At 43.8% G+C, this 27984-nt stretch overlaps 1 protein-coding gene across 2 annotated transcripts in view; it reads right to left on the bottom strand.

Moving 5' to 3' along the window:
• Nucleotides 1-27984, bottom strand: part of LOC148526430 (mitogen-activated protein kinase-binding protein 1-like) — a 172665-nt gene that overhangs the window by 118188 nt on the left and 26493 nt on the right. For both annotated transcript variants that reach the window (XM_088470298.1, XM_088470299.1), the window contains exon 2: nt 14777-14868. In XM_088470298.1, the coding sequence (XP_088326424.1) occupies nt 14777-14868 (92 nt within the window). The remainder of the gene's footprint in view (nt 1-14776; nt 14869-27984) is intronic.

Here is a 27984-nt window from a genome sequence, read left to right as displayed (position 1 = left end):
AAACTTCTCAAAGATTGCACATGCTGATAAAGAAAGTCACATAACTAATCTTTTTATCCTTCCCAATGAGCAGAAACACATTTAAAGTGAGCGCTGGGCAGCCAGATCTAGGACTTTAAGTAGGAGCTCAGATCACATCATAATTGTGAAAATTGTGTTTGGTGAACTTCTCACATAACCGCAATGAATGAAATGCTGTGCATTGAAATTAAGATGAGAATTATTTTAAAACAAGCATTCACAGGAGCCTTGAGTCTCTACTTTGTGCTGTTGTCAACTCTGCGTCTTCCACCATCCACCTCAGTCTACGGATTCCTAATACCTTCATTCCCTTCCTTACATTATGAGACTGCCTCTGGCATCGCTATCATAAAAGTGGACAAGTCAGTATCTCTCCCCCGTGCTGCTGAAGCAAGCATTATATGGTCAGATTAGCTACAGGCCATTCTCTCCCAATCCATCCACTGAGGACATGAGCAGATTTACTTATTACCAGTTATTTATACATCGCACACATTTTGCACATTTGGCCTCACACATCGGTCCCTGCCCCAGTGGAGCATACACTCTATATTCCTTACCACAGGAACGAACACACACACACACACACACACACACACACACACACACACACACAGACACAATTTGTCAGGGGCCAATAAACTTACCAGTGTGGGAGGAAATCGCAGTCCCCAGAGGAAACCCACGTAAGCACAGAGAGAAAATACAAACTCCACATCAATAGCATGACCTCAGCTCTGTGAAGCAGCAACGCTAACCATTACACCATCCATGCAGATAATACCCTGTTAAGCAGCTACAGTTCATGTTGTTCAATGGTGTTTAAACTACCAGATCAAATGGTAGAAATTAAAAAAAAAAAACTCCTAATTTATTAGACCCATCCAGATCTAATAACAAAATTAGTATTGGTAGGGATGAGGGATTAATATGTTTTTTTTTTTAACACCCTTCACTAAACAAGAAATACCTGAAGCAATGAAGACCTCTCAAATTTAAAAATCTAAAAACACTGGCGTACAGCTTATACAGCGTAACACAAAATCCTAAACCAAGAAAGCATTACAGAACACTAGGGGCCTAGTAAAGCGTAATAATTCATATCAGGAGCTGTTTACGCAGGATTATGGCAAAATTACGTAAATTAGCCATCAGTGCTGTGACACAGGTGATAGCAAAGATATACCTGATGTTTACTAAAGTATCGCCGTCCCCATACAGAATTATAGGGCAGCCAATAGGGCTTGTAACAAGCTCAGAAAAATATTAGCTTTCCAGAGCTTGGCTGTGAAAGCTATGACCCGCTGAAGAAGGAGTTTAATTTTAATGAACGCCTAACCGGAGAGAGATCTTCGGATCCCACCCTGGCAAGCTGCACTGTCTTCCCCTTCTTCATTCATTATTGCCATGTACATGGGCTGCAGCACAATAGTAGGGAAAGGTCAGAACAGACGTACAGAGATAGCAAAATGTTCAGTACCACTATACCTAAACTGTTTACCAAAATAGTACTTCTCTGATTCACTGTCCCAGAGACAGTTTAATGATAAGTTTCCAGAGAGACATTTTATCACTGCAAATAAAGGCGATAAGAGAGATTTCATGGGGAAAAATATTTTACAGAGCAAAACTGTTACCATGGAATAAAAAGATATTTTCCACTCCACAAAAAGACCAACGTATTGCAAATCTTTTCTGTCAGTGTAGGCAAACACCCAGGAGTTGAGCTCTTTATAAAGAATACCTTCCAACGGTCCCAACTTGCAGGATAGGTTTGTCATATGGTGGGAAAGTTGGGAAGCATCTTCCCCGCATGGTGAATTGATGTGTACAGCAATAAATAGGTTCTTAGTAGGGTAGTACATGCCTAGTGCCAGATTAAGCTTTGTGGGGGCAAAAGCCAATTAAAGTCCACCAATAGGAGTAACGTTATAAATAAGTATAATGTATAAATATTCCCAGCACTACAAATGTGTTATATACACTGTGGTGCCCCCAGTTCACATTTTGCCATACACAAACCCCAGTTTACATAAGCCACAGTGCTCCCATGCTTGTGATATAGCCAGGTGTTGGGACCCGGAGTATGTGGCAGCCCCCCAGAGAACGCTCCGGCTGCCCCGTTAATCTGGCTCTGTACAGGGCAGCCTAAAGCTGGGTACGCATTAGACGATGTGCAAACGATGCAAGATCGCCAATTTCCCTTAAACTCCCGGACAAATGATATCGTGCATACACACTGTGCAATCTTACAAATGAGAACAATAGATCGTGCATCGTTTGGTGGTTAGATAGTTAACTATATAATGTTAATATATCGTCTGGTCTTTCGGTAGAGCGTACACACTGCACAATGTGGTAAAAATCAACTTACTCAGATTGAGCAGCATGTAGGGCCGACCAACCAAAAAAATAGAACAAACTACTCACGGGAGCACGCGATAGTGCATACACACTGGACAATTTGAAGTTCTAACCCATCGGAATTTGCCCAAAATATCATCTAGCACAGCGGTGTCCAACCTGTTGCTCTACAGTTGTTCTGATACGGCTCCTCTGACTGACACTGACTGTCTCCTATGATAGGCGCACAGCTGTTCTGATGCGGCTCCTCTGACTGACACTGACTGTCTCCTATGATAGGCGCACAGCTGTTCTGATGCGGCTCCTCTGACTGACACTGACTGTCTCCTCTGATAGACGCACAGCTGTTCTGATGCGGCTCCTCTGACTGACACTGACTCTCCTCTGATAGGCGCACAGTTGTTCTGATACGGCTCCTCTGACTGACACTGACTGTCTCCTATGATAGGCGCACAGCTGTTCTGATGCGGCTCCTCTGACTGACACTGACTGTCTCCTATGATAGGCGCACAGCTGTTCTGATACGGCTCCTCTGACTGACACTGACTGTCTCCTATGATAGGCGCACAGCTGTTCTGATGCGGCTCCTCTGACTGACACTGACTGTCTCCTATGATAGGCGCACAGCTGTTCTGATGCGGCTCCCCTGACACTGACTGCCTCCTCTGATAGGCGCACAGCTGTTCAGAGGAGGCTCGTTCTTTGTTGCAGCAGTCTGCTCTGTCCCTGGGGCACGAATGGGCAACGTGATGACATCGCCGAAAACAGGAGATGGAGCTCAACTTGTGACTGAACCTACAGTACACGAGGACGCGGTCACAGACGCCAGAGCCTACCTACGTGACACAGACAATCCGCAACAAGGTAAGAGCTGTGGGTTTGTTTTTTATTTTATTTGTGACATGTGGGGGCTGGAGTGGCCCATGAGGGAGCGCTGGAGTGACACAGGAAGGGGGGTTGCGCTGGAGTGTATTACGTGAATCTGTTTGGTTTGTTTCAATGTATTTTTTTGTGGATGTGGCTTTTTCAGTGTATTTTATGTGAATCTGGCTTTATGATTAAATAAGAGGAGACACTGGGCCTGTCTTTTTTTCATACCTCCTAACATTTCTGATCATTGAATCTGGATTGGACGTGCCAGTCAGTATAGGCATGGCAATGTGCACTAGGGAAAACTGTTTGCATGGCCCATCGTGCTACAGTGTTAAGCTGGGTAAACACTAGACCAGGGGTGGCTAACCAGTCACAGGCTAAGTGCCCAAATCTATCTGTAGGTATGTCAAAGAGCCGAGATCATGCGCGCACCAAAGTCGCACGTGCACAAAATGGGCTTTGCCACGCCCCTGGTATGATGTTGGTAGGAGCGTGTAAAAGTGCATACACAATCACCGTGGAGGTAACTATTAAAAAGGGAAAGAAAAAGCCAGAACAATATAAAGAACATTGAAAATGTAGTATTAACTGAGCTGGACTTGAAGAAGGGGATGCAAAATAGAAGAAAAAAAAAAGAAAAAACTTTTGTACTGATGTAACTATTACAAAATGCACTTCTTCAGATTTTTCCAACTCCCTGCATTTTCCACTTGAGCCAGCGTCCCCCTGGAGTAGATCTTAAAGGGCTCAGGCCAAAGTACTCATTTGGAACCCTGTATGTTTACAAAACAAAAGAAAAAATAGTTGCACACAGGAGGTGCCTATTTATAGTTAGCACAGCAATTGATCAGGGTGCCAGAATATTCAGTGTTATCACAACTTTGCTAGTGAAATTTAACTGCAATTTTAAGGCACTCCTTACAGCCCTACAGTAAAGGCCACCATACAGAGACTGATCGCCGCATCGCGGCAATCCAGAGAGGCCGGGTCGGCGGATCGGTTAAATCAAACATGTTGGATTTCACAGATTTGCCGACCACAATCAAAAAATGATAGTGATTGGCAGATCTGTGAAATTTAATATGTAGAATTTCACCTATCCTGCGACGGATCGCGGAACATCGATGTCCGCCAGTCGGCATTTCCAATCCGATCGCAGTGATCCACCTTATGTATGGGGGCCTCACAGTCCAAGAACTAAATTAGACCACTTTACATTCAGGATCTGTTTACTTTTAGTTTTGCCAAGCACATCTGCACCTGAAAGGGTCAGCGATCTGCATGAATTTCTGTAGCTTACATGAGGCTGTATTGCAAAGCAGAGTCATTACCCAATGCATTGGAAAAAAATAAATCGTACTTTATGCAATAAGCCAGAGGTTCCGAAACGCAGTCTTCAGGGCACCCCACCAGTACAGGTTTTATAGCTATCCATGGTTCAGAGCAGGTGGTTAAATTATTTGATTAATTAAGTTGCCTGTGGTCAAGCATGGATATCCTTAAAACCTGGACTGTTAGGGTGCCTTGATGACCACATTTGGTAACCCTGCAATAAGCAGTTTTTGACACATTTAGTAGTCTCATCAGATTACTCTCCTGAATCTAAGCCTCTACATTCCAAAAGGTGCTTCAGTACTGGACATTCTAGGTCTAATCCAGTGCTGCAAGCAACTCTCTTATGAGAACTGATCACATGATTTAGAACAACGGTGCATGCGTCTGAGCCTACATACGGAACTTTGAGCAACTACGAGTTATGCAGAGACTACCTCAGTTGCATCTCCACTTGCGGCTTAGTGGTTGTAAATTGTAACCATGCAAAACTGGGTGTATGCCCTTAGCAGTGTGCCTTATGCGTGTAGACGGAATTACGGTATATTCAAAGTTGTGTGGATGCAGAGATTAGTCTGATTTCAGGGGCTAGAATATGAGAGAGACCACATGCTTCAGCCAGTAAATGAGACAAGCTTGCATCAGTTACTATGTGAAGATGGGCAGCACAGACGGTGTAATGGTTAACCTCAGTGCTGTGAGGCAGTAGTACTGTGTGTTCAATTCCTACGCCCCTAACTATATGGAGTTTGTATATTCTCCCTGTGCTTGTGTGGGTTTCCTCCAGGTACTCAGGTTTCCTCCCACACTCCAAAAATATACAGGTAGGTTAATTGGCTCCCAACAAAAATGAACTCTAGTGTGTATGTGTACATGTGATGGGGAATATAGAGTGTAAGCTCCACTGGGGCAGGGACTGATGTGAATGGCCAGTTATTCAGTGTTATCACTATGTGAAGTGCTGTGAAATGTGTGCGCACTATATAAAGAACTGGTAACAAATAAATGACAAATAGTGTTGCAGTGTCAAACTGTGAGTAATCTTCACACTACATGGTATTCACAGACTCTGCTCCACACACTGATTGTTCTATACATGCCTTTATAAATCTATGTGCATGTTAAATAGTCAATGATGATTAATTCAGGATGATTAATTCAGGAATATATTTGATTTGTAGGTAAGGGATACATTTGTACTCTGAACAAATGTGAATGGATTCCAGGTTTTCCCTGAAGTTTAAATCAATGGTACCCATAGCCATAAATCTGGTAGCCGCAGCTCAGAAAAGTAGTAATAGAATACGTACACAGAATTGTGTGTTTTTATTGTGCCTTGTTGGATTAGGTATTGCACATTTCTGTCCATTTTAAAATGTAAGCCCTAATATAATATTTTAAGTTAAAACGCAAATGTCAACACAATGGAGGCAACCATGTTGGTGCTGGATCAATGGCCAAGAAATAGTTGCATCAGTGAGGCACAGACTCCTCTGTAAAGTCACTGGCTACTGTACATACAGCCATGGCCAAAAGTTGAGAATGACAGAAGTATTGGTTTTCAAAAAGTTTGCTGCTTCAGTGTATGTAGACCTTTTTGTTAGATTTTACTATGCTATACTGAAGTAATATTACAAGCATTTCATAAGTGTCAAAGGCTTTTATTGACAATTACATTAAGTTTAAGAGAGTCAATAATTGCAGTGTTGACCCTTATTTTTCAAGACCCCTGCAATTCGCCCTGGCATGCTGTCAATCAACTTCTGGGCCACATACTGACTGATGGCCGCCCATTCTTGCCTAATCAATGCTTGAAGTTTGTCAGAATTTGTGGGTTTTTGTTTGTCCACCCGCCTCTTGAGGATTGACCACAGTTCTCAATTTAAGGTCTGGGGAATTTACTGGCCATGGACCCAAAATTTTGATGTTTTGTTCCCCGAGCCACTTAGTTATCATTTTTGCCTTATGCCAAGGTGCTCCATCATGCTGGAAAAGGCATTGTTCATCACCAAACTGTTCTTGGATGGTTGGGAGAAGTTGCTCTTGGACGATGTTTTGGTACCATTCTTTATTCATTGCTGTGTACTTAGGCAAAATTGTGAGCGAGTGACCCCAGTCCCTTGGCTGAGAAGCAACCCCACACATGAATGGTCTCAGGATGCTTTACTGTTGGCATGACACAGGACTGATGGTAGCGCTCACCTTTCCTTCTCCGGACAAGCGTTTTTCCAGATGCCCCAAACAATCAGAAAGGGGATTCAGTGAAAATAACTTTACCCCAGTCCTCAGCAGTCCAATCCCTGTACCTTTTGCAGAATATCAGAATATCAGTCTGTCCCTGATGGTTTCCTGGAGAGAAGTGGAGTCTTTGCTGCCCTTCTTGACACCAGGCCATCCTCCAAAAGTATTTGTCCTGTGTCATGCCAACAGTAAAGCATCCTGAGACCATACATGTGTGGGGTTGCTTCTCAGCCAAGGATGTGGGCTCACTCGCAATTTTGCCTAAGAACACAGCCATGAATAAAGAATGGTACCAAAACATCCTCCAAGGGATACCAACCATCGGGATGCCGCTGTCCGTATTCTGACAGGATGCATCCCGACAGCCGGCATTACATACAGATTCCAATTGGAGAGTGGTTTAAAAAATACACAGAAACTGTTAGCTCTATCAAGCTGGTCACACCATGATTCAACACCTCTGGTATGAATGGATCACCAGTATAAAAGTAGTTCAGAGGAAGAGTTTTAAAAAGACACCATTGCCTTGTCTACAGATATTACAGGTCTGCATTTTGAGCCAGTATGCAGCCACTCGGTGTACAGGGGCCCTCCTCAATCTGTTAGGTGTGCCGTGTACAGCACATCAGTCATTTTCAACCTTTTTACTGCAACTAGATCCCTGCAGAAACCTTACGCCTCTGGAAAACTAGTCACACAATGCACAAAACATACATAATTTACAAGTACTCCGGTGCTAAAATATAATTGGTCAGTACAGAAAAGAATCTTTCTTAAAAGTTATTTTATGCATTCTGAAAAATATGAAAAGCATATTCTAAGAGGAGGATTACCGCACGAATCCCATTATGACCATTTAGGACTAAGGGGGTGATTTATCAAAGCTTGGAGAGAGATCAAGTACCACTCAGCTTCTGTCATTTTACAGGCTGTGCTTGAAAAATGACAGTTAGAAGCTGACTGGTTGGTACTTTATCTCTCTCCAAGCTTTGATACATGTCCCCCTAAGTGTTTAGAAAGTGTAAACTTGAGAGATATAGACCTATACATGTGTGGACCCCTCCATATATAGACCTTTATGTAGGCGACACAACAGTCTCAATGCTGGCCAGTGGCGTAACTAGGGCAGGGCGAGCGGGGTGCGTGCCCTGGGCGCCGTTGGACCGGCGCTGACCGCAATGAGTGCGGTCAGCACTACACATTTACACAGGACCGGCGCTAGGCTTCCAGCGCCGGTCCTGTGCTTCACACATGAGCCCGTTCCCTCCCCCTGAGTGCTTGCCCAATAGCGTTAGGAGGTGGGCTCAGGCTGTGCATACCACACGCATCGCCGCCAGCGCTGGTGGCGATGCGTGTGTTAAACAGCAGCCAATGAGAGTCAGATAGACTCTCATTGACTGCTGCAGCACCCACTGCAAGAGCCTGACTTCCGTCCAGCTCCTGCAGTGGGTAATGGGACTGACGTCATGACATCTGTCCCATAATGCTGAGCGTGCCAGCCCTGGCGGGCGCGGCGTCGCGGACAGGAGCAGGGATTCAGGTAAGTATATATAATTTATTTTTTTTAACCTATCTGCACAACGGGGGAGGGGGGTGGCTACTACTGGGGGCACCATTATTGGGAGGACCTCTACTGGGGGGGCTACTACTGGGGGCACTTAATCGGGAGGGTGAACCTCTACTGGGGACTACTACTTGGGGGGGGGGGGGAACTACCACTGGGGGCATTATAAAAGGGGCCTACTACTAGAGGCACTGCACTCGGGGGACCACTGCCGGGGGCAATAATAGGAAGGGCCACTACAGGGGGCACTGGATAGGGTGGATCACTACAGGGTGCCTGCATAAGGGGACCACTACTGGGAAAACTGCATGGGGCAGGGGCTACTGCTGGGGGCACTATATAAAGGGCACTGCATAGGGAGGGGGGGGGGGGACTACTACTGGGGGCACCATATAAAGGGCACTGCATAAGGGGATACCGCTCTACTGGGCGCACTGCATTGTGGGGACTGCTACTGGGGGCACTGCATAAGGGGGAACACTACGTGGGGCACTGCATTTGGGGGGGCCACTACGTAAGGGGAACTAATTGGGGGCTGTATAAGGGGGACCACTACTGGGGATACTGTATAAGGGGCACTACTATGGGCCTGCATAAGAGGGACCACAACTGCATACTGGGGGTACTGTATAAGGGGTACTACTGGGGTTAAGGTGCATATGGATAGGAATGTTCAGTTTGAAAATAAAGGGGTGTGTCATGTTGACACGCCCATTTTTAAGTGACCACACCCATTTTTGTCGCGTGCGCACATCGGGGGGGTGCTCCCTTTTCAAATTTGCCCTGGGCTCCAAATACCCTAGTTACACCACTGATGCTGGCACAAGCCAAATGCCTAACATTGCACCCTGAGGAAAGGACAATGGCGCATTTAGGGAATTACTGCAGCCCCATGTAGTCTTAGGAACTTGTTCTTTTTCACAGACATCTGTACAAAACCTGGAAGATCCACAAATTAAACGAACAAGAGGCTCCACAGACTGCACATTATTCAGACGTTGCTCACAGGGGAGTGATATCCAACTGCAGATGCCTTAGTGTTTACTCATTTTAAACTTCCTCAGCAAATATATAAAACCCAATAGCAACCAGTCACACTTTTGTGTACATTTTATAGCCTCTACTATGCAAGTCTATAGCTGTGTGTTTGCAATGGGCTACAGACCATATGATATTTTACACTCTAGAAGCAATAATAGTCTGTGGTGGTAGAAAAAGATCAGTGTGAAGCTGTCAACTCTATGAAGAGATTTTAGAAGGGACTCTGAGCATGCATTAAAAAAAAGAAGGGAATGAAAGAAAAACCATCCTGCTGGTCCAGCATCCGGGAACCCGTGTCTTAGATATTAACCCCACCACTACCTCAGTAGTGGCCTATTTACTCTCTGAGGGGAACAGAATATTGAAGACACCATACTGCTCTCTTATCTAGTGCAGTGATTCTCACGTGACCCCACACAGGTCACGTTTTCCAGGTCACCCAGCAGGAGCACAGGTGTAGTCATTACTCACTGACACATTTTAAAAGATCCACAGGTGGAGATAATTCTCACTTGTAATTCTGTGAGGAGACCTAGAAAACATGCACTGTTTGGGGTCCAGAGGACAGAGTTTGAGAACCTGTGATCTAGTGCAATGAGTGCATGCTGCAGCAGCTGTCCGATCGGCTTTGTAAATATACCACTTTGGTTGTCGATAAAGTGGCAGCTTTGACTGATCGCACTTATTTTATTGCAGTTTATAAAAAGTCAAATGTCAGAGCCGCTGATGAGCAGAGTCGGACACTTTGACAACCCGCTGGTTAGTAAATATACTCCAAGGTCTCAGATTGCTGAAAATGTAGGATCTTCCACCTTTTCCACTTGGTAAAAGTATAACTACAGAAACGCCAGTGGACGAAACGCAGGTCTACTTGGACGATGCAGTTTTGTTTATAGGAGCAAGGGGAGTTTTATCATACAAAACAGGATTGAGCTTTTCTTCCAACAAACAAATGAAAACTGAATCCTTGCAACTGCAAAAAGGTATTCCGTAGAGAAACTGAATTAGCAGCATCCTTTAAAGCAGTGGTTCTCGGTCCTCAGAACCCCAAACAGGTCACGTTTTCCAGGTCACCCAGCAGGTGCACAGGTGTAGTCATTACTCACTGACACATTTTAAAAGACCCACAGGTGGAGATAATTATTTCACTTGTGATTGTGAAGAGACCTGAAAAACATGCACTGTTGGGGTCCTGAGGACAGATTTTGAGAACCTGTGCTTTAGAGCTATGCTAACTAAACATAGCAGCTCGGGAATGCAGTGTTAAGGGGCATATCCATTTAACGACATGAAAGTCTGAACGTCCAGTGTTCAGACTTTCATGTCGCCGAGGTGCGGGCACTGTACTGAAAGATGTTCACTGAATGTCTTCAGTGCAGGAGCCCAACCTCCCTATCTATTAACATGCCGAACCTGCCGACCGTCGTCAGGTTGACCGGCATGTTCGATAGATAGTCGGGGGCGGCAAGGACCCAGTGTGCACGCGCATCGCTGGTCCTTGCCGGCTATCCACTAGCAGACTTTCTGCACGTTCCGACCAAAACCGCATCGTGCAAAAAGTCGGCAAATGTCGACAATCATAATGTAAACACCACAATGTCAACAGTTATGTTGTCAACATGCAACATGTCCACATCTGCAGAATGTCAACATGTTCCCAATATTGACATGTGAATTGATGACATTCTGCACGGACCGGTGGGTTAGGGCTGAGTGTGGTATATTTTGTCGACAGTCATTGTGTCGACATTTATGAAAAGTCAACATTACAAAGTCAACAAAATGTCCCTGCAGTCTAGTGGTGACTTACCTGGTTCAATAGAATCGGCAGCTCCACCGGTGTATTCCAGGTATGGCGACTACATCCTGACAACTCACAGCGAATCCAGCTGTGCTTGGCGGTACCTATTGCTAACCCTAACCCTCCCCTTAGTGCCCACACCTAACCCTCTGCTGCGGTTTGTGAAGAATGTCAGTAATTTACATGTTGACATTGTGAATCTGCAAACATGTTGAATGTCAACATTTCAACAATTGTAAATATTGACATTATAACTACATCCCTTAGGGCTAGGTTACGGCAGAAAGGTGAGAGGAGGGTTAGGCACTATAAGTGGTAGAGCTGGAAACACACAATACAGTCCGTTGTAGGATATATTGTTCAGATCTTAACGATGTATCGTATGGGTCGTGCAGTTCGTACGGCACGTGTGATGTATCATTACAATGCATTGTAACGTCGCTGGGAACACATCGTATAGTGTGTACCCAGCTTTAGCGTTCGGGATACTTGCCGCTATAATCACACAGGATCACTCGGATGTCATCATCAACTGACAGCAAGACCCCATTGGAGCTGCCGGACTCGCTATACCATGTGAGTCACGACTAGACCACCAGGAACGTTTGGTCTACATTTGAATCAGGTTGGCAATTCATCCATACTGACATTTTGGGGCGATTCAAATGTTTTTTGGGTGCCCGATGGAGCAGTTCTATTGCTGCCCCATTCAGGCACCAATGCCACGTGTGTGCACCCAAATGCATTGTGTTTAGCCACTTATAGTCCTGCTTTGGGCGGCCGACTTATAGTACATTTGTGCTTGCCACCCCGGGAGGCTGTGAGTAGAAATGTGTGCTCCCACGGCTATTCACACCCAAACAGAGCAAAAACTGAATTGCTCAGTCAGGTGCCCAAAAGAAATAGCCACAGCTAAAACAGTTGAATCGCTCCATGGTGAGTGTAAACATGCCAAGCATTTTGACATTTCGACCAGATCGACATTATGAAGGTCAACAAAATATACCAAACCCAGGTGCTTGGATTAACAGAGCCTAGTAACGTGACTAAATACATAATAGTTTAATTTAAAATGGTCAACCACCTAAATTTAAAACTGCAAATATGGAACAACAAGTTTCCCTTCAACAAGTGAAACATCTGACTAATAAAGTGCATCTAAAAGGTGTTCTATAGACGAGCGATATATCCCAAGCGCATGGGCGGGTGTATACACCCAATATGAGACTTATGTAGTTCGCAGACATATCAGGGCGACCCTGCTGCAGCACAGCAGATATAGCTGTAGGATATAGAGGTGCATCTGACAGCGTGTACTTGCTGCGGAACTGCCGGCACTGACATCACAACTGGCTGCCTAGCTTTGAGGTCAGCCCAGACACATCGAGCTGCCAATTGGTAAGTATGTATAGCTTACCAATCGGCCGCTTTGAAGGCGGATGGAGCCGCTGACTGCCTTTAGTGTGTACAAAGCCGTAGAGGCATATTCAATATGGTGCGGGATTTTTCCTGCAGATGCAAGATTTTTGCTTACTTAAGTGCCTGGAGGATCCCCCCCCCTCCCCTCACACCTCCAGAGCAAGTCTGATCAAATCCCCCCGCCCCCCCCCCAGGACTAACTAAGCAATTGGAAGTTTCCATTTAGAATAATAACTCACCTTCCGAAGCAGTGTCTTCTTCCTCCAGCATCTGAACCCGTCTCCTACCTCAGGGTGTGTATGTATGTGTGTCCCAACCCCCCCATGTGAATGTATACACCCCGTAACGGGTGCTGGGGGAACTACATCTCCAAGCAGCCCTTGCATCTCTGAGTAGCCCTGGAGCCTCCCAGCAGCCCCCTCCCCCCAGTGACAAGTTGCAGGGGAAGCCACAGAGACACCCGGGTAGGTAAGTGTAATTGTGTTTTTGTTTTTTTTACGCGGCGTGGGGTTTTCAGCTCTGACCATTTTTTATTTTATTTTATTTTTTTATTATTGGGTACCGCAAGTATCGGGAGCGTGCACCCCTACGGTAATCCAAAATTGGGTACAAGGTTTTTTACCTTAGCTAAACCTCACGCCCAACTGAATGTGCCCCTTAGTCATCAGTCTCTGAAGCAGAATCAGAAGTAGAGCCGGTACCCTGGTCTCCAAAAGGACAAAAGAGAAGCGAACAAGGTATGCCCTTAACACTTTGTTCTGTGATAACAAGGGGGTACCCAGCTCTCTTTAGTACCAGCCGGAGCTAAACTGTGGATTTCAGATAAACAGAAGATCTACTGCATGGAGAGGAACACTGACAGCAGCCACAGATTTCCACCTTTTCTACTCTTCATACAGCTGTCTGATAGAAGACAGAATCTTGGAGACAACTTTCAACAGATCAGAGTAATTATAGGGCTTGGTAACATGCTGCAATTAGAAAGACGAAGCAAGAAAAACCACAGAAAGAGTCCTGGTTTTGACCCTAATTTGAGAAATATATATATATATATATATATATACACTGGTTCCTGGCCTGACGGATGCACCCACAACCGCTGGTTGAGGAATGTCAAGATTGAGTGTGACCTGTCTAACCACCCTGGTTAATACATGCGCAAGTGAAAAACATGTGGGGAGGGGGGGAGGAAATGAGGGGGAAAGATGTGGTTACAAAATGTGTGAGAGGTCTTGTGCAACCCATACATAATAATCCTTTCTATTGATGTTAGTACATTACATTCTACAATTTCTCTCTAACAAAACTTTATAGGGAGGAGTTGAGCATATTATTCAAATTGCACAAACTGTTAAAAAAGAAAGAAAATCTCCTTTCCACAATCAGAATCGCTATTAGAATAAACACTGATCTGATCAGGTAAATCTAGAATTCTTTTTTTCCTTCTCCATTAAAATCCAGAATTTCCCATTCATCGATTGCTGAAAGAAGATGGAGTAGACTAGATCAGGAAGGAGGTGCACAATCTATAGTTATCTATAGTTACCTGGGTTTATATAGACAGACACATAGGGCCAAATGTAATCGAGTGAGTTTAGAAAATGTGAGTTTAGCAGCAAACTCAGCCAATGTAATAGCGTCAGAACAGAAAAACTTGCATGTTTTAAGACTATTAAAAATAAACAAACAAAAAACACACAACTCACTATGTAAACGCTCATCCAGATATTTCCCATTTTGAAGATAAAATTCAACCAATGTTCAGTTTACTGCTAAACTCACATTTTCTAAACTCTCACCCCATTACATTTGGCCCATAGTATTCTGTAGGTGTCCACACAGAGACCATTTTACATGCTTCATTTTATAATAACAAATGTATAATGAGAGCAATCATTTGTAGAGGGCAGATATTTTATGGTGCATGCAGAGGTTGCTACAGGTTATACCAAAAAAAAAAAAAAACTATTGATACTCCAAAATGAATGAGCCCAAAGGGAAACTGAACTGTGCCTTCTAACTGGTTAATAAATCAGACCTCTGCTGTACACAACGACCTGGCAAATGACAAATAAAAAAAACAAAAAAAAGGGGGGGGGGGGGCAGGGGGATCAACTTACCCGGCTGGATAGGCGACAAGGCCAGTCTTTGGGTCGCAGGAGAATCCTCTTCCAGCTGACACTGTGATACCCAGGACCTTCTCCAATGTCACCTGTCAGAGAAATCAGAGATATAAACCCAGTACACACTGACAGCTGTACTACTTGTGGGAGCGATGCCTGTAGATCCAACACAAATGATTACTCTTATTACCGCTGCACACTATTAGCATTTGTTGAATTAGAAGAGTTATACCTAGTGCCAAAGGGTGGTCTGTAAAAGAGCAGAATAAAAGTGAATAAGAAATAGAAGTATCATCTGCTGACATTAGTCCATAAGACATAGAATACAGTATTATCAGGAGCCGCTTTAGGGAAAACTAAGGATCTCCTATTCGGATACTGATAGACTGGCCAAACTCACAATAAAAAAAATTAAAAAAACTGTGTCGGCCAGAGGAGGCAGACAATGGTAAAGCATTCACACCCCTATGTATTATTCAGGTATTTCAAGTTCACATAATGACTGACATTAGGCACAAAACATGTAAAAAATGCCAGACCGGATGTATTGTAATAGATGAACATTATGAATGTGGCATTTTGGTAAGTAGATGTCAACATCAAAGTGGTTGGAGCCACTGCTGTAAGCTTGTACAATTGTGTGCTAATAAAACAAATGAGCTTCATGTCATCTTCGTAAAGTATCAGTCATTTACCTCGAGACCTAGAACATTACTACAGCTTTAGGTTGGTGTCAGATGTACAGTATTACCTAGTTGCCTGCTCCAGCTAGTGTCCCCATTAAATCATTCCAAGTACATTTTTTGCCATTTTACTATTTGTTTGTTTTCTTATATTTTCACAGCATATTTAGTAATAAGACCTTACAATAAGTAACAGCAATAACGTATGGACTGAAGCTAATGCAGCTCGGCATTCCGGTATGTGTTCCATCTATAGCCGTGAGAATCTTACAAGGCAGGAAAGTCACACCTAGCTGCCCGTGGGCATAATTCTGAACATCTGTGTTCATGTCAAGCTCCCAAATTAGATTAAGGAGCTTTAGGATAGGGTGTTTGAACTTATAACACACTGGGCTTGTTAATACCGGTGCGGTTTACCGTGTTTTAGAGAGAAGATTCCCTTGAAATCCTATCAGCTCATCTTTGGACATATTCCAAAACACCTACACCCTATGTTTTACTTGGTATCCAAGCAGAAATAATTACATTCACCTTGATCAGAAGTAGCCATTTCAGTGCTTTGTGGGAGCTACAGTACTAGAAACATTCCAAACCCTCAAAACAAAAATGGCCACTAAAAAGTATACTTTATCTGTCTGCACTCGGAGTGTGACACATGCAACGTACACATTCAAATAAATTGTATACCGCATGTCTTTGGTCAGCATTCTAAGGGGTTTATTCAATTATAGATGTGTCCACATACATCTTACCTTCGTGCACTACAAGTCACACTAACAATAACTGATGTGCACTGTGCGACTTTGTAGCGCCGAGCGTCTTTTCATGCAACTTTTAACCTTCAAATGAGCCTTATTCCCAAAGCAATGTGAATAGGATGCACAAGCAGCTTCTGCTGATTATAATGATGATCGTCATGGCTATATTCTGTGTGCGACTACAGGTGTATCTGCATGTGAAATGCTACGTTAGTCTCGTAGCCACCGACAAATCACCAAAAACACATACAAAAAACGATCAAAGTGAAGCGTACCTAAATAAATTAAAAGTTAAGTGGCTCCCAGCAAAAATTAACCTTAGTGTGTACATGTGGTAGGGATTATAGATTGTAAGCTCCACTGGGGCAGGGGCCGATGCGTATGGCCAAATATTCTCTGTAATGCGCTGCGGAATATGTGCGCGCTATATTAATAACTGGTAATAAATAAAATAAATGGCCCAAGTTGCCTGCATCATGAAGACAATGGCTAAAAAATGCAGATCGCTGATCTGGAGCACTTACCTAGAGCTGAATAGCTCTATGCATGGACATGGAGGCCTTGCATTCGTGGCTGCTGTGGGCAGAGGTGGAGAAGCTGGCCTGAATACGTGACTGTTTAACTGATTGCAGGAACCAGAAAATTGGATGCTGTTTGTTAGTGAAAGGCAACAGGGCCAATACCTGTTGAGAAGCAAATTTCTAGAAAGGACAAACATGTTGGCAAAATTGATGAAAGAGGGGAACAAAGACACTAGTAATATAGTCAGGGCATAGTGAATTATTAGTGCAAACACTAGGAGCAGTACCCAATTAGCCCCAAACATTGTTCGGCTGCTAATGGATCCCCCAAGGTTATCCAATTAGCCCCGAAGTGTGGCCCGACGCCTGCACGTATTGGGGATTTTTTTGGGACCTAATGTGTCCCGATAAAAATATCGCCAAAAAGTGCCTTTTATTGCAAGCGCAATTGCGAAAATGCCTGTGTGTTTTCGGGCAAATTATCCTATTTGTTCACCCGAAACTAATAGTATGGGGTAGAGTGGGGTATAAATAGAAAAATAAAATATTGCAGAAAAACGGGGAGTATCAGTGAAAAATCTCGGGACTAATTGGATGCCGCCCTCAGAGAGTGAACAAATGGCCCTAAAAACAGACAAATTGCTGTAGTTTTTGCATTTATTCATCTTTTTCAAAGTATAATCCAGAATACCGAGCTAAGTGGCAAATAGGTACATAGTGATGCTGCTGCAAAACAGAAAGGCAGGTATGGCCAGTACTGTACAAGTAACAATAGGAAATAAAATCTGGGAAAAGCAAAAAACCAGTGGATCACTAATAAGGAAAGGATACTGAGGAAGACACTAAAATTGTACAGACAGATGCAGTTACTGGTTGCACATAATTAAAGAAAACATGTTAGGCTGTAATGTTCATTCAAACCATAAGGACTGATAGACCCAAGCCTGCCTGGGACTGGCACGTGGTCATTGATCATATGTTTGCCAAGCTCCTATAGATTCTCATAAAGTGATTAGTCACGGGCTGGTCACTCATGCAACTAATTGCTTTGTGGATGGCTGAACGATGCAGGGCCATTCCCTCTCGAAAAGTTAGCTTGCATGGGCAAAACTGAACAATGTATACACATACATACTACTAATGGGGTAGCCATTTTGTGGGCTGATCGTACTTCATTACAACATGAGTCAGCAAGTCATTAGCAACCATTCACCTCACATTAGACACCCTGGCTGCCTCAATTGTGGTTACCAGTGCAACGTGAATAGTTATTGCAGAGTACTAAATTGCCTTTTTAGAAGGGCAGTGTTACCTTGTCTGTACAGATGATTATTATCATCAAAATGTATTTACAGGGCACCAAAAAGGGTTGGCAGCACCTTAAATTGCATATGGCTGGTTCCAATCAACACATGCAAATGGAAATATGTAACTGGCACACAGAAACACTTTTTGCTGGAAGAATAGAAATAATGCTGGAAAAATAGAAATAATTTTGCCGACTAAGGAATCCCTTTGAGTTTACTCAGCTTTTGGCAAAAATATGACGGAGTTTCATCTCCAGCTGTGCAGATTCCAGAAACAGCTGATCAGATCCTGGTCTTCCTCCAGAATATACACTGTGACCCCCTCAGTGTTCAGCACAATTATAATTGCCTGCCTCCGGCTCTTTTTATAAAAAGCATTGTCTACAGATTGTACATTGGCAAGTATTGCTTGGTGCAGAGTTCCATCAGTATTATATATTTTATATATTGGGATTTGCCATATTTATGGCTTAAATTTTTTTTTTTAAAATTGTATACTTTCATTTACCTGGAAATGTAATTCACGGGTTTCTCAATTACCCTCCTCTAAATACCTATAAGTGTGGAAGGGAGATATTGTCAAGTGTCCATCAGGTTAAGCACTTTAGTATGTGGCACTCTACACATCCGGTTGTCCTGATGCCCACTGACCCTGCCACAGCAGAACCCGCCCAATTATGGCTGATTTACATGTATGGCCATTTGCTTCTAGGTACTCTATTACTGTACGCAGTCTTGTGCTAGCTACCAGTAAAACACTAAAGAAAAAAAAAAAAAAAAAGAGTCTAGTGTGTGTAGGGGCATTTAGAGCCAACTAAGAGCTCCTCACGGGAAGAAACACATGCATCGATCATTACACACCATACTTACAAACTCTCCCTGGTTGTCAGGGAGACCCCCCTGAAACAGCAGCAATATCCCTGACTCCCTGAAGAGACTAGCCATCTCCCCGATTGCACTTTACCCCCCATTATGATGCTGTAGATCTTACTAAAGCTGGGTACAGTAGGTACCACATGATTAAGTGTATACACACACACACACTTACCAATTCGTCTGCCCGATGTGCTGGGCTTGACAGCTGAAATAGGCGGGCATTTAAATAGCCAGCCCAGTTGAGCTGTCAATCACCACCGGGTCCCGCAGCATGTGTACGGACAAACAGATGATCGATATATCGGGCATCTGCTGTGCTGCACAGCAGATCTGATATGTCTGAACAAAGTAGTTCACAGACATCCGCTGTAAACACCCGGCGATGCTATATATATGGCCTATTCAAACTAACAGGCGATATATCTATCAGTGTGAACCCAGCACACATGCTACATGCTAGGCCAGGGCTCGACAAATCCCAGAGGCCAGGTCGCCATGGCTACTAGATTTTGCAGTGAGGTAGGAAGCAGATCCTTGTTGGCTCCGGCAGAGATTCGTGCCTATAGTATTGCGGTGTTCATATCATGCACAGGAGTGCATGTGCCGAGTGTCGCCTGCGGTGACTGCTGTGCCTCTGTCCGTCCCTGCCTGCACTGACGACTCCTCTCCATCCTGGCCTGCTCTGATCCCTGCTGTCTGTCCCAGTCTACGCTGATTCTCCTGTTCATCCTGGCTGTCTACTGTCTCCTATCTCCGGCTGCATAGAGCTCTCCGGTAGTAGGGTCTATGCGTGGCCAGGGATTGCGGAGCGGCTTCAGAGGGATAGTGGTGTGACCATGAGGGGAAGGGGGTTTTGTTGTACTTTCTGGCACCATTGTTTTATGTGAAATGTGGTCAGTTATTACTGGAGGGTGGAGCAGGGGAGCTGTGCAGAGCAGTGAGGGGGCCTCCATTTTACTGTATCCATTCAACTGTGACCATTTTGTGGACTAGTATAGTGTGTATAACACACAGAGCTGTGCTCCTTACTCACTCCTGTAATTTTTTGGGGGGGGCGGTGATCTGGCTCCTACAGTTTCATCCTGACTCCTAGATTTTAGAAACATTTGTCAAGCCCTGTGCTAGGCAAGTATGCTATACACACACACTGCATACTTTGTGTTACATAATATGGACTGTACTACTTACAGCATACATATTATGGGAATGCTGAATGGGTCAGTCAGTGTAGTGTGTGGAACATACTGTTCTCTATGAAACATCAAAAGGCATTTGCAGACTTCCCTATGTCTAGATTCCCAGAGGACTGTCAGGATAGGTATTACCTCCCAATACATTACACCCTTATCACTACTGGGATCAGATGCAGGTCAAATAACTGCAAGGATTTGAGTTCCTGCAAAGCCAATGGTCTGGCCTCTGTGTATGAAACAACCACTTTAACCCGTGCATTCCGAAAAGCAAGTCTGCCAACCAGTCAGTCACCGTTTCTGCTGTATTAGAAAAGCACATCGCTCCCAACAGGATAACCTGCTGCAGGGTGTGAAATAGCTTCAGTCATGTACAAAGGCTCCAGTTATTCCATGTATAGCGATCAGCTCAGTAGTCAGCGCCTTTCACAGTCTTTTTGTAGCATCTTTACTTTTTTTTTTTTTAAAGGCAGACACCCAAGCAAACTATCTAGGCAAAATATCTAGGCAAATTTAATTCAATTCAATTTTGAAAGGGAGGGGACGTTTAAATTGAATATCATCCTTGTTTAAAAAATAACAGATAAAGCAATACCGAGGAATGGTAAAAACCGGACTTATTACAACGATCTACAGATAAACTCACCCCAGCGGGCATTACAGGGCAGAGTCAGAGATGGGGGTGAGATTGCAGTAATGAGTTCTAAATCTAGGTCATGCCAATTAGTGCAATGAGCATTCTTGTGGTCCTGTGGGTTGCCATTATTAAGCTGCTAAAACAAATACGGATCTACACCAACATAAATACAATAACAAGGATCAGAATGATGAATGCCAGGTATCATGCATTTCTATGGCCCTGAATACAGTTCAGAAGCCTTTGGCTCCCTTCTGAAGAACAGTCACCATATGTCACATAGGTTAGGGTCCTCCAACAAATACGGCACTGACAGCAGCTGCCAGCTCTAGTCAGAAGGGGTCATTAATGCGTGTACTACGGAGTTATTCCAAACAAAACACAATCTTTACACATCATTAACTGGGGGAATAATAAAAAAAAAAAGTTTGAGCTACTTGTAGTCCATGATATGGATGGACACCTTTTTCTTCACCTATAGCACAAGTCTTATATAATAGTCTACATCAAATATTTCACATCCAGAAAGACTGATAAATGAGCCCCTATCACCTCATCTTACTTAGGGGCGGATTCTATTAGAGGCGAAGTGTCACGGCCAGCGAAATGCATTCAAGGCTGCAATCTTTTTGCCTCATTCGCCTGTTTAGACGCAAAGTTTTGGTGTATTTTCACAATGCGCGCACCCTCTTATCGCCCTATTCAATTCCAAAACAGGCAAAAAACGCATATGGTGACTGCTTATTTTGGGGAAATCAGTCTGCACCCCATAAAAAGCCTAACTGACCCTGGAAATCAATATAGAAGTGTATTAAGAGCCCTCATAAAAAGTATTTAGGGTTTGTAAATTGTTTGCAAGTATGGAAACATGTTCTAAAGCAATTTGTGTAAAATAATTGTTGTAGTTTAAATTGGGGGTACATTTAAATGGGTACTAGCATATTTTTGGATCTCTAAAGTGCCTTTAAAAAGAACAAACACCTGCTGCAGCCTCCTGCAATCCTAAAAACACCTGTCCCATCCATACAGCACCCCAAAATACCAGACCAGGTACTTTATACCCATTTTCAAACTTTTTATATTTTCACCCCAAAAATGTCATGACATTAGTCATGAGTCATTAAGGGGGTGTCCAAAGGATTCTGAATCAAATACCCACATTTTTAGTCAAAAATAGGGATTTTACACATCTTTTTCCTGCCTTTGTGTGGTGAAACTTTTGCGCCTATTTTTGCCTAAGTTGTTTTCACACTTGCAAAAAACATCCTGGAATTGAATAGGGCGATATGCGAATGTCGCGAAAAACCTCACATCAAACACTTTTCGCCGATCGCAGCTTTTCGCCTCAAACGAATCCGCCCCTTATTTGTTACTTCATGGCCCTTGCTCCAGCAGATGGCTTTCTTCATACAGGTTGTGGGAAAGGACCAGAGCACATGTGGACCAAAGCCCTGGCTTTCAGTAGTCAAGTCCAGCCAGATTAAATGTCAGACTAAACAAACTGGGCCTGATTCCAAGTTGGACAAGGCGCCGGTCGACGCAGATGCCAGATTACCTTATGCTTATGAGAGTATCCATGTATGCCAGTGTCCGGCCATCTTCATGCATATGAATTGCTCTGCCAACTCTCTGTCCAAAGCAGTCATTAGTATTAGCACTTGTACCTACCCCATGCTGGGTGCAAAAAGTCAGTCTAAAAACAGGCGTCCCATCACCATCCACACGCCTCAAACAAGCACAGAAGTTGCGCCCACGAAACCCTCATGAGACATCTTCTCTGTGTGTCTGCACAGTAACTGCCCAGCTGCCCATTCCACAGAAGACTGTCCACTGAAGATCCAGTTTATACAGAGCTCCTTGCCACGGTGGCACTTCGTGCCACATATGCGTAAACCCTGCAATTTGAGGCATATGAAAAGCACACGATTATGAACCTGTGCCAGACTAAAAAAAAAAAAAAAAAATCAGACCCACTGTAGGCATTCTGTGACAGAATATCGAAGTAGAGGACTAGAGTCAAAAGGGCCACATATAGGACACAGAAAAATTATATTAAGCTATACAAAAGGAAAGAACACCTACCCAACAAGACTGATCAATACAGGATTACACATGTCTACTGGAATTCAATTTTTACCTGCATCCAGTAGCCCATACTGCATTGGCCAATACTGAGACCTTCGGTGCTCCAACACAAAGACTGCATTATAGAACACAACCTGGTTCTGAATGTTTGTGGGAGTATTCACAATAGCTACTAAATTCATACAGATGCATTTCTATGGAGGAGAAGGAAAACACACATACACTGTATGCGCAAATTTCATCTACAGCACCCACATATATACGAACAAAAAAAAAAAAAAGAAGAAGGAAGTATGACATTATATAGACACATACATACATACATACATACATACTCCACCCAACCACCCATTTTCCAATTGTTATTGAGATTTAAGCAATTCAAGACCAATTAAAAATGCTCCTGACGAAGGCGCTAACAGCACAGAAACGCGTTGAGCTTCTCTTACTACCTCTGACTGAACATTTGCCACTTGTACCTGGCTTATGCAGCTGGATAGAGCTATGTACAGGCGCTGCATTACCTGACCCGACTTGCACACGCTGGAGTATGAATTTCCATCTATTAATCAGGCACCAGTGGTACCTCGAGCCGGTCTCAGCCCTAGAAGCTGGGTTTTGAACCACACTAATGGGCACCTTGATTACCACAGCTGTCCTATCCCGGCCAGAGTACAACGTACAGAGCGTACCGGAGACTAGCTGGATGACTGGATATAACAGACAGGATTTTTATACCTGTCTTGTGTAATGGTCCGTTAACACCCTGGACATTGGAGCCTGACAACAGGTCATTAGTCAGCACCAATTCCCAGTGAGGAGACAGTGAAGAGTGGGTAAATACCACATCCGTGCACTAACTGAAGAGACATTAGTAACTAATTATTGGACAATGTTATACTATTATGATACAGTCACTCGTACAAGGAATATATGCTATATTGTATCCATTAATTGTGATTTTATATGGTTATATGTGTACATATATTTTTCGTATGTGGGATTGGGGCAATAAATGTATTTTATAGTAAATACTTAATGTGCATACACGTAACGATTTTTGAACGACTTAACTATAACAACGTCGTTATCGTTCAATCGTTGAAAAAAATCGTTCAGTTTGAGTTATAACAATGAACGATTACCGTTCATGCGCGTTCCCGTTTGTAGTTCATTTTGACTGACCAACTGAACGATTTTCATTAAGGGAAGTTACAAAAATAGTTTGTAGTTCAAAAAATCGTTCATTACACTTTAAAAAAATCTGACAGATAATCTGACAGAAAATCATTCAGAAAATTGTTAGCAACAAAATCGTTGTGTGTGTATGCAGCTTTACGATTGGATTTAAAGATTGTGCAACTAGCTTATTACTATATGTGCGTATACCCATACCGATTTTCTTTTTCAATGGAAAAACTGAACGATTTTTTGAAGTGTAATGAACGATTTTTTTAACGATTTATTTAACGATGAACGAAAAATGTTTCTTCCTTTAATGAAAATCGTTAGGTTGGTCAGAATGGACGATGAACTACAAACGGAAACGCGCATGAACGATTATGGTTCATCGTTATAACTCAGAAACTGAACGATTTTTTGAACGATTACGTCGTTATAGTTAAAAAAAAAAAATTGTTACGTGCGTACGCACCTTTAATGGTTAAAAACCCTGAAATGGTACAAAAAGTAAGCGGCAAACTGCTAAGGGGTATAAAACAAATAAAAAGTTTAGGTTAGCAAATGAGAAATAATTTAGATCCAGATGAAGGTTTTCTGTTGAATGTCAGTTTCCGTCTAATGCGTGGCACTCCGTACAATGCTGTAACAAGCTGCTACTGTAGGAAAACCAAATTGGATATTTCGAACAACTCACAAATCACTGTAAATATGCACCTAGGGACAGTTTTTATGGCATTGCTCCAAACATCAAAATACTTCACCCAGCTACAGTACTTCCTTAACCCCTTCCAGGCAGAAACGCGCCACACACACGCGTCAATGTTCCCTCTCACAGGCTAAACAAAACACAGCTGTGACAACAATCCAACAGATCTTTTCTGATAGTCCATTGTACACAGTTGATGATCATATGGATGAGCAGATTCATTTGGAGCAGTCTTGCTTTGACCTTGATGCTTATCGAACTGAAATTTGCTTTTTTTCCTTCCATTAGATTAGCAGCAGGATAAACAGTTGTAGTAAAAGCCCCCAAACCATGGTGGAATTACTCCAGTGTGTTCCCCTCCCATTTGCTGTGGGCAATGACCTATATACATAACTCGTTGGGCCATCCGTATGCTGGAGGCTGGATCAGCCACAGATGAAGCTGCAATAGTTGCTGGCCACCCCGATCACTTTCCCTGTACAGTTTCCTAGGCCAGAATCTCCTTAGAATAAGGCTGGGTACACACTGGAGCAACGGGCATTCATTCCTACATCTGAACGAATGTCTGGGGAAAGTGATTGTGCGTCCACACTGGTTGACTAATGAACGGTGGTACAATCACAGTTCCGTCATTCATTAACAATGCACTGGCCTCTAGCGTTATCGCTAGGTTTGATGTGCAGCACATAAAACCTGGTGACCGTCACTAGCGACCGCGGAATCATGTGTACACACTGAGCGATTTAGGCGATATGTCGTCCAGTGCAGAGGGGGGGAGGAATAAGCGGGCCCCCTGCTGTTGTAGAACTGCATATCCAAGAATACCCTGCTACAGCTTTGCTATTTGGCAATACTAAAACTGTTCTAAGGCATGCTGGGATGTGTAGTTCAACAACAGCTGGAGGGCCGCCTATTGCCCCCCCCCCCCCGATCCAGTATGTACCTAGCCTAAGTATTTACATTCATTACTTGATACTACTAAAGTATTATATTCTCCAGCTATAACCCTATACGTTGTATATACAGCATGTGAAATCACATATCTCATTCAAAATAAATTCTCTCATATAAAAGGATATAATCAGCTACTGTCACTTCGCTCTGACAAGCCTGGTTAATGTGGGTTTCAGCTTAATTCAGGATGAGTTCACACCCTGATTGGATTAGCCATCACCTGTCATGCCTATATCTACTTTCCTTATAACACCTGCTGGTTGCCAGAGAAACAGGCATCTAACGTTGGGTGTGCTTTCCTTGTGTGCACTGATCCAATCAGTCTTCTTCTCTGTAATTACCAGACTGATGTCCGTACATGAACTCTACTGCCTGCTGACATTACTCCTTGTGTATCCTGCTGTTGTCCGTGGTTTGCTGACACTTTTTTGTTTCGGACTCCATTGCTGAATAATTCTTATGGTTCCTGTTACTTCGCAAGTTTAAGGGGCCCATTTATCATTGTTTTCGGGGATTATACCTCAAATATTCACACGTTTTCGGGGGTTTCTCTCAAATATTAAGTATGCCCGAAAGTATTAAGGAGGGACCACAGCAGGTATCTGCTGCTGCAAAAATGTTTTTGTTTTTTTTCCTAAGGGGGTGTGGTCATGCCTCCCGTGATTAAACAAAACCCTTCACCCAGGCCCAGCGCCTGGTGGTGGTCCCCTCTATACAGTGGTCCCCTCTATACAGTGTTCCCCTATACAGTGGTCCCCTCTATGCAGGGCCCCCTATACAGTGGTCCCCTCTATGCAGGGCCCCCTATACAGTGGTCCCCTTACATATATCACAAAGACGCACACAAAACAAAAACACAATACTTACCTGAATTCCCGCTCCTGCGCCCGCAGCTCCTCCATCCTCCCGCTCGCCATTATGGAAGAGAGGTCATGACTGTGGGAGCCGGAAGGTGGAGCTCATGAGTGAGCTCCAGTCCGGCTTGGCCGTGGGTGCAGCAGTCAATGAGAGTGTCTGGCTCTCATTGGCTGCTAAAACAAACACCACCTCGGGGTAGTACGAGTGTACTACCCTGCGAGTGTGTTCATTTTACTGAGTAGTGCGGACCGCACTACACTAACTAAAACTACTGACGTGGACCGCGGCCAGCGGCTCCCAGGACAAAAGCCCTAGCCGACCCCCCCCCCCCCCAAGCTATGCCACTGCTGACAGTAAGTTTGTTGTATGATGGAAACAAATACATAAAGAAGAAAAGCTCAAGGGTCCGCACAAACTAAGAGTTATAAAGTTTATGAACCAGACAAAGAAACGAGAGAGGCCAAATTGACAAGAATTAAGTCCATATACCTTCCATTATAGCATCTGACAATTTTATCCTGGCATGCAGCACACTCCAACAAAACAGTATGTTAAATGGCTATAAATTACACTCGTACAAGGGTTCTTAGTGGGGGGGGTGGGCAGATTTCAGCTCATCACCTCAGGAGGGTGCGAGCAGAAATAACGGGAACCCGCGGCACTCTCGCCCAGCAGCACAAACCATCAAAATATCTTCCAGTCACTTTAAAGACAGGAGCTACAGCAGCGTAAATCAATTGAATTCCCCCCCCCCTCCCCAGAATGCAGTTTTATTCTGTGAGAGCAGTTCTAGGGCAAGAGAAAGTGATCCGCTGGGTACTCGACAGATATTTTGGGCGATCAATCGATCGGCCAATATATCTGGTGCCCGTCAGGCAGTGTCTCCCAGCTATATGTCTGAACGACGTCGTTCACAAACATATCGCATCGGCTGTGCTTCATTGCCGACGGACAGATATATCTGCAGACATATCTGTCCATCGGCAAGTGTGTACGGGCGGATACGCCCCCCGGCCAGCAGGACCCGCAGCTGCCTTGAAGATGGTCGTTCAGTGTACAGTATATGAACAACCATCATCTACAGATACATCTGCAGAACACTCGATCTGCAAATATATCTGCTTGGTGCGTACCTACCTTTAGAGTTGTAAGAGGACCCTCACATCTCCATGTGATCTGCCTTCAGGGCAGTGATGTCCTAAATGTGTATAGTATTTACAGGTTATTAGATTATAGATGAGGCAGATTGGCAAAGCAGCTGAAAAAAAGCCTGTTAAACCTTTAGGGGGGAATTCAATTAGGACCGTTAACTTAACAGGGGTGAAAGAGGAAGGTAGCACTCCTTGTGCTTATCAGTCAGCAGTGGCTTGCAGCCACAATTTGGGCATGCACTCCCAGCATAGCCCCTGGAGCCTGGCACTACAACACTGTGTCCCTACTTCCTGGCT

Source organism: Taudactylus pleione, unplaced genomic scaffold, assembly GCF_031769625.1.
Source record: "Taudactylus pleione unplaced genomic scaffold, aTauple2 ptg000096l, whole genome shotgun sequence".
Lineage (NCBI taxonomy): Eukaryota > Metazoa > Chordata > Amphibia > Anura > Myobatrachidae > Taudactylus > Taudactylus pleione.
Note: the sequence above shows the minus strand (reverse complement) of the source record. Positions and strands in the feature narration are given on the sequence as shown.